We start from the raw sequence: 11,786 nt of genomic DNA, 5'->3' as shown, positions 1-11,786 counted from the left end.
ATCTTTTTTTCATCATTCCTAAATTTATATCTTCAAATTTTTATAATTTAAAATAATTTGTCTTAACCCGAAATTAACTAATAGGAATATACTAATCCGAAATTGTCTTCCCCTGTAATCGGAAATTGTCGACCTATCACCTACTTCATACTTTATTTCCATCACACCAAGTTCAATGATTTTGAAAGGGGAAATTATTCATCGACAAATCTTAATAAAACCTTTTCTGTTTCATATACACAAGGCATAAGCCCCTGTTTAGTACTTCACTTCTACAAAGGAAGATAAACAGAAGAAAACTCTCAATTGAAGTTAAAAAAAAAAAAAACACCACAAGCAACATAAAAATTATTTAGAGACAATGATTACAGAACACTGAGACTAGGACCTTAGAGCATCTCCAAGGCTAAACATGAAACTGTTAGCTAAAATATCTAAAAATATTGCTAAAAGGTCTCTGCGTTGGAGTGATGTTTTTTTTACATATTAGGTTTATGGGCTGACACGTAGATTTTAAAGCTAACAGATGACCTGCGTTGGAGATGCTCTTACTTCAGATAATAATCACTCTAATTCTGAAATAACTTCAAGCTCGCTGGTAAACAATCTACCAGGTCCACCTGCTAATTCGTTTCTCGAACCTGTTGAGCTAAAAGGATTCGGAGGCATCACAGGGCAGTCTTCACCTTGTAGCATTTGAATAACATGTTTCATCGAAGGCCGGTCCGCTGGATGCCAATTTACGCACCAGAGTCCCACAATTGTTAGCTTTCTTCGTATCTTGCTATCCAAGTCTTCTTCAATCGGGCTTGTAATAGTCTCTCGTTGCTCCAGCTGATGGAAGATCCACTCAGGGAAATATACTTCGCTCTCGTTTTCTGTGCCTGTTGAAGTATGATTCCTGGCTCCAACTATTTCAAGTAACAACATTCCGAAGCTATAAACATCTGACTTGGATGACACTTCTCCAAAATTCCTAGAGAATACTTCTGGTGCAATGTAGCCTACGGTCCCCCGGGCCATGGTCATGGATATTCTGCTTTGGTCTTTGTTACACAACTTTGCTAGACCGAAATCAGAGACTTTCGGGTTGAATTTCTTGTCCAACAAGATGTTTTGAGGTTTAATATCAAAGTGGAGGATTCGTTGGGCGCATCCCTGGTGAAGATACTCTATCCCTTTGGCGATGCCTAGAGATATTTTTTGCATTTTTTCCCAACCAAGAAATCCGTTCCTTTGATTTTCTCTTGAGTAGACATATTTTTCGAGGGAATTATTCGGCTGAAACTCATAAACAAGAGCTCGTCTACAGCCATCAGCGCAATATCCAACCAAGCGAACCACATTGACGTGGTGGATTAAGCCGATTGTACTAACTTCATTTATGAAATCTTGTCCACTTCCTTTGGCATCAACGTTATCGTTTAGGACCTTAACCGCAACTGCAACATCATTCGAGAGATGTCCCTTGAACACGGAACCATAGCCTCCTTCCCCTAATCTGACTTTGAAATGATTGGTTATCTTTTTTATATCGGCATAAGAGTATCTTGTGGGCTTCAAAGACTTGTAGTCCTCCAAAAATATTTCAATCTTCTGTTGGAATATTATCTTTTGCTTGTATGAGTATATAGCATAACAAATGGCTGCAAGTAACAATGACAGGACAAAGATCCCGGCAACTTTACCTAAACACATATAAAGTTCACTAATAACTACACAGAGGTTATAAATAAATAGTTATAGTATGAACAAGAACTTACAAAGTTAAAGGGAGTCAATAATTCACCTGTTACCAGAAGTTTATGAGACAATGGACCTGTAATACCGAAACATGAACATTTAATACATTTATGAACCATAACTAATAGTACTGAGTTACGTAAACTCGTATGTGGATAATCTAAAAATTTCTGAGAAATTAAATTACCTTTAGGTATTGGGAAGCACTCTGTGGCGGTGGTGCTGTTTGGTTTGAATTTGCAGTACTGATTTTTGGATTCACAATCCCCACAATCAGGTTCAGACCAAGACAGTCCTCCACCATTAAATGGGACATGTGAAATATTAAACAATTTGGTGCAAGATGTTAGGACAATTTCTGTCATTCGGAAGTGAGAATAGATGGCATACACTTTAAAACCATGGCCACTCAAAGAAGGGACTTCGACACCATCTATGTCCATCTCACTTTTTGTTGATGAACATTTGTAGAAGGTAAAGTCAGTTCGAAGATCAGTATATGTAAATTGAGCTTTAACTTTACTTGATGTAAATGGCTTGAAGGGAGAATTGACAAAGTAGTAGCCATAGTGTTGCGAGACATTGGTGGATTTCGATATGAAGTGGAGCTGGCGCGACTTGTAGTCGATGGAATCGATATAGGCTGCAACTGAGAATGAAAGATGGAGTCCCGGAAGAGGGGTACTGACTTGGTATTCAAACTTCACTACTGGATAATAATACCCGCAAGAAAGTTCAAAGCCAACAGGAAAGACACAGTGATCTGACTGCAGCTGCCTCTCTTTATCCGGATAAATCAGATGGAAAGGGAATCTGATTTCGTCTCCGCCAGGGCACCTGGTCACACTGCACTCATCATCTTGGAGTACTGCAGAACCATGATTGCTCATAATACAGCTTACAGATACAAGGAACTTAAATACATTAAGAATCACCCTATTCATAATACCGAATTTTATATATTATCAGATATAGTCGCTGCAAAACTGAACCAAACTGCAATAATCTTGAAGACAAACAACAATTTTATGTATAACAGAAATCAAATCTTTTTTATAAGAAAAATGTATCTTCGAATAGCAAATTGAAAAGGCATGCAATGAAAAAGTCAAAATCAAATAGAATTGTTCTGGGAGCCCCTTATCTTTTAAAGACAGATGGACGTTTTGAGTACGCCAATATCATGTTGACTTGTAAGTCAATTATGAAGATAAGAATCCAATAAATCTGTGGCCAGACAAGCACTGATGTATCGTATATGTGCACCTCAGAAGCAAGCATCCGAGACACTACATAGAAATTACACTTCTTTTTCTCTTGTCAAGCAACTTCACTTTTACATAGTTGTGGTACAAATAGGTCCATAATTTTGGATGTTTACGCGTTTAGTGATCCCTGCACAATCCAGCACAAATGATGTCTTCGTCGTTGTTGTTAGTTATCACTGTAGTTTTGGCATCTATAACCAGCAGCTGCTGCAAAGCGGATTCTCCAACATTTTCTTCTTGCGGTAATATTGATAACATAAGCTGCCCCTTTTATCTAAAAGATCAACCATTCAAATGTCCTGATTTCAGCTATGAGCTTTCCTGCAGACAAAATCTTACTATTATCAAACTTTTCTCAGATGACTTCTATGTGGAGGCTATAAATTACGTGAATTCCACTATCCGTATCATCGATGCAGGGCTAGCTAGAAATAATTATTCATGTTCGTCCACTCCTCTCCATAGATTCTACAGTTTTGATGGTTTTTTTACCCCGATTATGGAGTTGAATAGGCCAATAACTTATATAGATTGTCCGGCTCCCGTGACGAATCCCTACTCAACTCGATATTTTCTTACACCTCCCTGCTCATTATCAATCTATTCATACATCGTCATTGGGTATATGAATATCTCAGAAATGGAGAATAATTGCACAATTCGTAAGGCAGCTTGGGTGTCATCAGGGTGGCCTAATATTAATAAAACATCTTTCTTGGGTCCTCGTGATATGGTTTATGGGATGGAGTTTCGTTTCCAGTACTTCTCTTGCCTAAAGTGTCTTGGTACTCAATCACAGTATTGTCGGAGTGTGGTGACCGAAAATCAAATCAACAAATGCCAATCTGATACTTTTAGTAAGTGTACTATATTCCGCAACAATTCCGTAATGTTTTTGCATTCTTTTATCTTTCTTTAAATGAGAAAATGGTGGCGGTAGGTTTTCAAAATTTGTAAAATAATAATATTAGCTGGACTTAAAAAACTTCACAATAATAACTGGAGTTTACTTTTATTTTTTTAATAAAGTGGCTCCCGTTAGAATAAGTGAATAACCACTGATTTTTAAACATTGTGTTATTTACTAATATAGGTAAAAAGTCAGAGTTTTCCAAAACAAAAAACTGCGTTGACTAATAAACAAGTACAGTAACTCACAAAATTTGTATTAGAGGCGGATATTCACTTGTGCATTTTATTTGTTTTGGAAAACTCTAACATTTTTGCATATAAATGCTTTTTGCACCTAGTATACAAAAATTTGTACATAATGACATGCGGTGGTTTTTAATTGGAATGGACTCATGTATTTACATCAATAACCCCAATTAAAATTCACCACATCAATTGTCGCATCATTATGTACAAATTTTCTGTACACAATTTTGTGCCCCTAACACTACTCTTATAAAAATCTTCACAAATATTCCGAATACTCAATGTGACTTTAAGTTTGTAAATGACAGAAAGACCTCTGTCTTTTTATGATAGTGGAATTGCTACCTTGTATACTTATCTTTTTTCTTTCTGCTTTTAGTTACCATCTGCTAAACAGCTTTGCCTTGTTTTTTGCAGGTATATGGTCGTACGTGCGATATGCTTTGGATTTGATTCTTGGTGAGCAATTTAATTTCCACTGATTTCCCTCTGCTTAATCCATTTTAAGTGGTTTTAACATATTTCCCTTCTTTTCGGCTTCTTTTCACTCTGTGGCACAGTTTATGCAGACTATATTGCAGGAAACCTAGGTAAGAGGAAACAAAAATGTTTTGGTTTCGATTTCTATATCAACCAAGACAAACATGCCTTTGTTTTCATTATATAATTTCCCTCTTCCAAAGTTCTCTTTGGCTTTCGTTTTTGTAAACAACTTTGCATTTCTTTTAGGCATGCGGATCTACAAGGGCGACTATAACGATGTCTCAGTGCAAAAGTATCTAGGTAAGCGATCCAATTTTTTGTTTACTAGTAGATCATATAATCTTTTATGCGGTTTTTAACACATTTCCATTGTTTTCCACTTTTTTCTTATTGTGGCTGCACAGCAATGTCAGTAGAGCTCCTCAGTAAGATGCTCAATTTCTTTAATTCTTTTTTGTTTGTGTAAAATTTTGAATAAAATCTCCTTTGTTGCTCTAAACTAAATCCTAGTTTTGCAGTTCTGGTTGTTGCTGCAAGATTTTTGTGCGGACTACCATTTGTATCCGCGTTCTTCGTATATAAATCGAGGAGAAGACATCTATCAGTGTACGGCACCATTGAAGATTTCCTACAAGGACAAAATAATCTGAGACCTATTAGGTACAATTATTCTCAGATTAAGAAGCTCACTAAAGGATTTAATGAGAAACTTGGTGAAGGAGGTTTTGGTACTGTATATAAAGGAAAACTTCGAAGTGGCCTTGTTGTAGCTGTTAAAATACTTAACAGCTCCAGGACTAGCGACGAAGATTTCATCAATGAAGTTGGTACAATCGGTATGATCCATCATGTTAACATTGTGCGACTTGTTGGCTTCTGTGTCGAGGGTCCAAAACGTGCTCTCATATATGAGTTCATGCCTAACGGATCTCTTGATAAGTACATTTTCACCGAAGGGAGAGGAACATCCACTTTGAGCTGTGAAAAGATTTATGAGATTTCCTGCAAGGTGGCCTGTGGCATTGAGTATCTACATCGAGGCTGTGATATGCAAATCTTGCATTTTGATATTAAACCTCACAACATTCTTCTAGATGAAAATTTCAATCCCAAAATTTCTGATTTTGGTCTTGCAAAATTACGCGCTACTGATCAAAGTATAGTGACAATGACTGCGGCAAGGGGAACAATGGGGTACATGGCTCCAGAATTGTTTTACAAAAATATTGGACGGGTTTCTTATAAGGCAGATATTTATAGTTTCGGAATGTTGTTACTGGAAATGGCGGGACAAAGAAAAAACCTAAATCCATTCGAGAATCAGATTAGCCAAATTTACTTCCCTTCGTGGATATATGACCAAATTAGCCAAGGGAAGGAGATTGAAATGCGAGAGGTCACCGAAAATGAAAAGGAGTTGGTTAAGAAGATGATTATTGTGGCGATGTGGTGCATACAAATGAATCCAAGCGAGCGGCCTTCAATGAACAGAGTGATTGAAATGCTTGAAGGTGATGTTGAACTTTTGGTGATCCCTCCTAAACCATTGATTTGTCCACAACGGGAAACGTTGAATGATGATGAAGAACTTATGCAGACCTCTCTGTACTGATAATGTGATGCAATGTTTCTCGATATGATCAAGAAAATGATCAGCCTCCTCCGTCACTTTGATCTGTTGAACTAATAAATTGTCATACCAGTAGGCAATAATGCCTCCTTTTCAATTTTTGTGTAATGCTTGTTTGTATTGTGACCTTTGTTTAGCTCAATTAAACTATATATCTATAGTTTTTAAGTTTATTTTAAGTGCAATTCTCATAATCTAGATTATAAATCAAGGGTGAAAACATAAAGGAGAACTGCTACACAGTATTCTGCATTCCCCGGATATATATTTGGGTTGGGCCTCATGATCACATATGTGAAAAATTGTCTTAAAACACCAGAAAATGACAATTCAAAATGTTAGATTCTGTAACGTTTATCCTTTTTTTCCTTTTTAACATTATACTTTCAGTGTTTTGAAATCCTAAACATTATATGTGGTAGCATTTTACTCTTAAACCATAAGATCGTCATGAGTTTTGTAAAAATTTTCAGACCAAAATGTAACACGATCAGGTCAAAATTCTGATGAGATCATTTTTCCTAATTCCGTTTTCGATTTCATTTTGTGACTGCTGCCTTTCTATATATTTGATACCGATACTGATAACATGAGACTCATTGGTCCTTAAATCTGTGTCTTGTTAAATAATCTTTCGAATCAACGAGAATCGAATCCATTCGAGAAAATAGTTACGAGTCTCGAACATATTCCATCACTAACATCTTGCCACTTTGATACTTAGGGTTTGTCTAGTGTGTGTCCATGAGCACATGCTAAGCTCCAAATTCTATAAATTTGATGGATTTTTATTGGTGTGGTTGATGAATTTGCAGGGAGTCCACCATTATAAAGAAGTAGAAACCAATCAAAATCTACCAAATTTATAGAATTTGGAGCTTAGCATGTGCCCGTGGGACACATAAAAAAAACCGTTAATACTTTACCATAAAATTTCCGATACACAGGTATCAAATTTCATTGATTCTAACATTTTCTTGACAAATTTGTTGTCCAAACAATTAGACTTATTTACGCCCCATCCCCCGATCAAGAATCAGATACTACTCAAACAACGATGCTGAGATTTGTGAGAAGAGGAAACAAGAGTTTAAGCCATCTAACAACTGGACTTACCCAGATCCAAAAGAGATGGAACACTGTACTCTCCTTTGGAGACGGAAGCAATGGTGCTCTGGGCCTGCCCACCTCTGTTTCTGTAATGGGCTCTGATGCTTATGAGCCCACTCCTGTCCCTGGACTTCCCTCCGATGTCTCCGCCGTTGCCGCCGGTCATTACCACTCTCTGGCGGTGACTTCTCGGGGTCAGCTCTGGGCTTGGGGTAGAAACAATGAGGCCCAGCTCGGTCGTGGTTTCAACTCTCCTAGGTATTTTTTGCATTTTTAGTGGATTAATTTGTTTATGTTCTGGAATTGTATTATATGTTATTGTTGGTTTCGGGTTACGGGTAGTGTTCGTGTTTATGTATGCTCAATTTTAGCATTCTGTGTCGGGCTATTTAGTACTGGAATTTGATAAAATTGAATGTATAAGCTTGGAGGAATTAAAAAGGGTTATTTTTTTGAGTTTACCCCATCTGATATCCAGAAAAATGTGAGTAATCATGGGGTTTGAATCGTGTTTTGGGTTGGGTTAGGTTGCATAGTGTATTTGTACTGTATTGTATGCTGAATGTGTGTTCCACTTGTCACTATCCTAAGGGCTTAACCATTTACTAGCTCCTTTCTCTCTATTCAGTGCTCGGAACTTGAAAATAGGTTATTGGTCGAGTTTGTCTCTAGTTATCTCAACGCACTATAGACATGAGAGATTGTAAATCCTAGAACTAAATGGATCAAAACATGGACCCAAATTTGACTAGATATGTTAACATGTCTGTGTCCAACCTGATGTCAATTCAACCTCCCATACCTGGATATTCTATCTTAATTTGTTGAGTTTAGAGTAATTAAAGTGTCACTGTAAACATCACTGTGAGAGTTATATCAGCAAATTACAATTTACTTAATTGTTAGACTTAAAATGGTACTTTGGTATCATTCTGAAAGTGTTATGATCGAAAATTTGTGGCAGGGAAACATGGTATGAACCAAAACGGGTAGAAGAGTTGGATCAAGTAGTTGTACAATATGCATTTGCGTCAGGAGTCATATCTGCAGCCATCGGTGTAGATGGATCCTTGTGGGTCTGGGGAAAATCCAAGCGTGGGCAACTAGGTCTTGGAAAAGGAGTCACGGAGGCTGTTATACCTTCCAGAGTTGAAGTACTCGCTGGAGAAGAAATAGCTAAGGTGGTCTCCTATCATTTTTAAGGTAGAATTGACCTATAGCTGTCCAAGATGAATAGAGTTGGATGTTTTTTGTTGTATATGCTCGAGTCAATTTCCTATAGGCCTTTAATTTTCTTATGTTTTACATGTCTTGCAGGTCTCACTTGGTTGGGGACATGCTCTTGCATTGACCAAGGATGGAAAACTGTTTGGGTGGGGCTATTCAGCGGATGGTAGATTGGGAAGGATTGGAGATACCGAGGAATCTCCTCTGGAATCAAGAGCTGGTATGTTAAATCTTACAGAAGGGAACAAAAGTTCAACCCTAGAAACTGCTGAGAATTTGGTCTTAGAAGCAATGGAGAAGGAGAAAGATATGCCTATTATATGGGAACCCTGCTTGATAGAAGAGCTTCGTGGTATTGAAGTCACAGACGTGGCATGTGGGCTGGACCATTCTCTAATTCTTTGCAGTAAGTTATATTGCATATTTTTGCTGTTTCTGCATCTCTAAATTAACGTGGATGAACATGTACCCATGTAAGTTGCTATATTTATTTAGATGATGGCACACTATTGAGTAGTGGAAGCAATATTTATGGCCAATTGGGAAGGTGTAGACAAGATTTGGGTTTGTTGCCGGTCGACATGAACTTCCATCCTATTTCAGTGGCATCTGGCCTCGGACATTCTTTGGCAATATGCAAGAATCTATCAGAAGAGAAGGCAAATGTTGCCACGCATGTTGTATCTTGGGGATGGAACGCGAGTTCTCAGCTTGGAAGGGAAGGTCCAGAGAATCTCCCTGAAATTATTGAAGCTTTAGCAGAAGAAACTCCAGTTTCAGTTTCAGGAGGTCGGGTGCATTCCGTTGCTCTTACATCCAAGGGAGAGGTGTGGGTTTGGGGTTGTGGTAGAAATGGGAGGCTTGGGTTAGGAAGCTCAACTGATGAAGCTGAACCTGTGTTGCTTGATAATCTAGAAGACATGAATGTTTTGCAAGCCGTGTCAGGTTTTGATCATAATCTTGTACTAGCAAGTGAATAATGAAGTTTAACATAATTCCATGGATCTTGTCTATAATATTCTCCATTTGCTTCTTTTTTGTCAAAAATGCAAATCATTAGAAAAAAGTTACAGAATCTCAGAACAGTGGCACACAGTGTTATAATAATGTGGGACTTGTCAAGTCGCACATTATGAATTCCGGCATAAGTGTATTCTGAACGGGTGACATGTGGTTTATATATTGAAGGTCACAATTTGTGTTCATCATAATATTATCACCTTCACAAGAAAAGATGATAGTTTGCTGGTGTAGAACGAAATAGGATAGGTATTGTCCATGGCGTGCCTGTTTTTAACTATAGTCGCGTGTAGAACTACCTTGATGTCGTATTTTCAACAATTCTTCCGAATTGTAGAGAACACAGGTCAAGGAATTGAAAGGTAGTTGTCAAATTCTGGCTGTGTTATTACTCCTGCCCATAACATACTGGAAGATGCATGCATACCAAATGTACTTGTCAGTAGTGGCAACTGGCAAGTAATATATCACTTTCTTTCTACTTGTTCTATTAACACAAAGATAAACTATGAGCTGAGCACGGTTGGATAGCTCAGTAGTAAAGAGTTTATCCTTTGTCGTCCCAGGTCCTGGGTTCGACCCTGGCTCACCCCGAGAGTTTCGTAGAACAGATACTCATTTGTAAGGCTACAAGCCATATTTGTCAAAAAAATTAAAAAAAAAAAAGATAAACTATGAGCTTGTATCACCTTGCAAATGCGTATGGGGAAGTGTGGCTCTGCAAGGCAAGAAATGCTCCTCAACCAACCTTACCCTCAGCTCCATTAATATTGAAAATAAATACTACACCATAATTAGCCATAAATAAAAGCTCGAAACCTCCTTATTTCTTTCACTGCTATTATATGAGTACTAGTATAAATCATCAAGGAAACTTGGCTCTTTATACCATGATCTAAGACAAACAGAGAAACGAAATATAGTAAAAAGTTCGTCGAGGAGAATGGAATCATCGCCATCAGTAGCAGCAGCAAGAGGGGATAAAAATGCAGGGGAAGAAAATGGAAGCAGTAGCATGCGGAAGACAGAGAGCATGCTACGTCTGCTGCCGATGAGCTTATGCATCGTTTCGCTTGTGCTCATGCTTTCCAACTCTCAATCAAGTGACGACTTCGGTTTACTCTCCTACTCCAACCTTGGAGCTTTCAGGTTTGTACTTTGAGTTTCATGCAGATGATCTATCTTGCAGCACATATATATTTGTAATTGATGTTTACCGTGTTTAGTCGTTCAGAGGTCATTGTTAGTTTCAATGCTCAATCGGCAAGAAGCATATGTCAAACATTCTTTCCCATGGATAAGTCTGGTTAGAGTACTTGACATGAATAATATGACAGATTTAATCTCGAAAAAAAATTAAAACTCAGGAAAAAGATTGTTTTACAGATGATCCGGTTAACTTTGTGTGACTGCAGGTATTTGGTACAGGCCAGTGGTGTATGTGCCGGATACTCCTTCCTCTCTGCTCTTGTCTCGGCCCTTCCACGTCCCTCAACCATGTTTCGAGCCTGGACTTTCTTCGTCCTAGACCAGGTTGAATTGAATAGCAAATAGTTACTAAACGAGCCTATATATTTGTGTAAAACACAATGCAACTATCTAATTATTTCAGTATCAAATGGCGTTTCTCAGGTCTTCACATACATAATATTGGGAGCTGGGGCGGTGTCAACTGAAGTTGTTTACCTGGCATACAAGGGCGACGCAGCCATCACCTGGAGCGGAGCTTGCGGGTCTTTGGGGAAGTTCTGTCACAAAGCCACCGCATCCTTGGCCATAACCTTTGCAGTAGTAATCTGTTACGCAGTGCTTTCACTCATCTCCTCCTACAGACTCTTTAGCAGATACGAAGCACCTGTGGGTTACACTAACAAAGGAATTGACATGTCTTCTGTCTTTCACACTTAAGAAATCAAGCAAGCTTTTGCAACTATACAGAGGATATAGTTCTGCATTATTGTTTACTGATTCACAAACAAATTGTTCTTAGTTGTGAACTTTGATATTTGATATTTATAACCAAATTGTTCTTTATTTTTATTTTTAGTTTAAGCTCTGGACTTTGGCATTGAATGGCTACATAGCCGGAAGTGCTGAACCTACCAAATTCAACATTTACCATACTTTAAATCTCAAGGTTGGCATGC

General features: G+C 38.0%; 4 protein-coding genes across 6 annotated transcripts; 3 read left to right on the top strand and 1 right to left on the bottom strand.

The window, feature by feature from the left end:
- Positions 1-338: 338 nt before the first annotated feature.
- Positions 339-2,912, bottom strand: LOC108223765 (rust resistance kinase Lr10). The gene is made up of 3 exons (XM_017398175.2): positions 1,931-2,912; positions 1,790-1,819; positions 339-1,688 (listed from the first exon to the last, which is right to left on the bottom strand). The coding sequence occupies exons 1-3, from the start codon at positions 2,685-2,687 to the stop codon at positions 565-567; spliced, it is 1,911 nt and encodes a 636-aa protein (XP_017253664.1). The 5' UTR covers positions 2,688-2,912; the 3' UTR covers positions 339-564.
- Positions 2,913-2,987: 75 nt separating this feature from the next.
- LOC108223764 (rust resistance kinase Lr10) lies at positions 2,988-6,461 on the top strand. Of its 3 annotated transcripts, XM_017398174.2 has the most exons (7): positions 2,988-3,253; positions 3,371-3,868; positions 4,587-4,628; positions 4,730-4,759; positions 4,899-4,952; positions 5,057-5,077; positions 5,171-6,461. In XM_017398174.2, the coding sequence occupies exons 1-7, from the start codon at positions 3,157-3,159 to the stop codon at positions 6,262-6,264; spliced, it is 1,836 nt and encodes a 611-aa protein (XP_017253663.1). In that variant the 5' UTR covers positions 2,988-3,156; the 3' UTR covers positions 6,265-6,461. The 3 variants fall into 3 exon arrangements, with proteins under 3 accessions (XP_017253663.1, XP_017253661.1, XP_017253662.1); XM_017398172.2 differs by having other exon boundaries at positions 2,989-3,868; XM_017398173.2 differs by lacking the exon at positions 4,730-4,759 and having other exon boundaries at positions 2,989-3,868.
- Positions 6,462-7,153: 692 nt separating this feature from the next.
- On the top strand, positions 7,154-9,655 carry LOC108219698 (ultraviolet-B receptor UVR8). The gene is made up of 4 exons (XM_017393199.2): positions 7,154-7,650; positions 8,357-8,573; positions 8,710-9,025; positions 9,115-9,655. Exons 1-4 carry the CDS (start codon positions 7,340-7,342, stop codon positions 9,597-9,599), a joined length of 1,329 nt encoding a protein of 442 aa, XP_017248688.1. The 5' UTR covers positions 7,154-7,339; the 3' UTR covers positions 9,600-9,655.
- Positions 9,656-9,800: 145 nt separating this feature from the next.
- Positions 9,801-11,679, top strand: LOC108219699 (CASP-like protein 2A1). The gene is made up of 3 exons (XM_017393200.2): positions 9,801-10,788; positions 11,055-11,172; positions 11,272-11,679. Exons 1-3 carry the CDS (start codon positions 10,583-10,585, stop codon positions 11,545-11,547), a joined length of 600 nt encoding a protein of 199 aa, XP_017248689.1. The 5' UTR covers positions 9,801-10,582; the 3' UTR covers positions 11,548-11,679.
- The last annotated feature ends 107 nt before the right edge of the window (positions 11,680-11,786 follow it).

The sequence above is a fragment of the Daucus carota genome, chromosome 5 (genome assembly GCF_001625215.2).
Source record: "Daucus carota subsp. sativus chromosome 5, DH1 v3.0, whole genome shotgun sequence".
NCBI classification, from domain to species: Eukaryota; Viridiplantae; Streptophyta; class Magnoliopsida; order Apiales; family Apiaceae; genus Daucus; species Daucus carota.
Note: the sequence above shows the minus strand (reverse complement) of the source record. Positions and strands in the feature narration are given on the sequence as shown.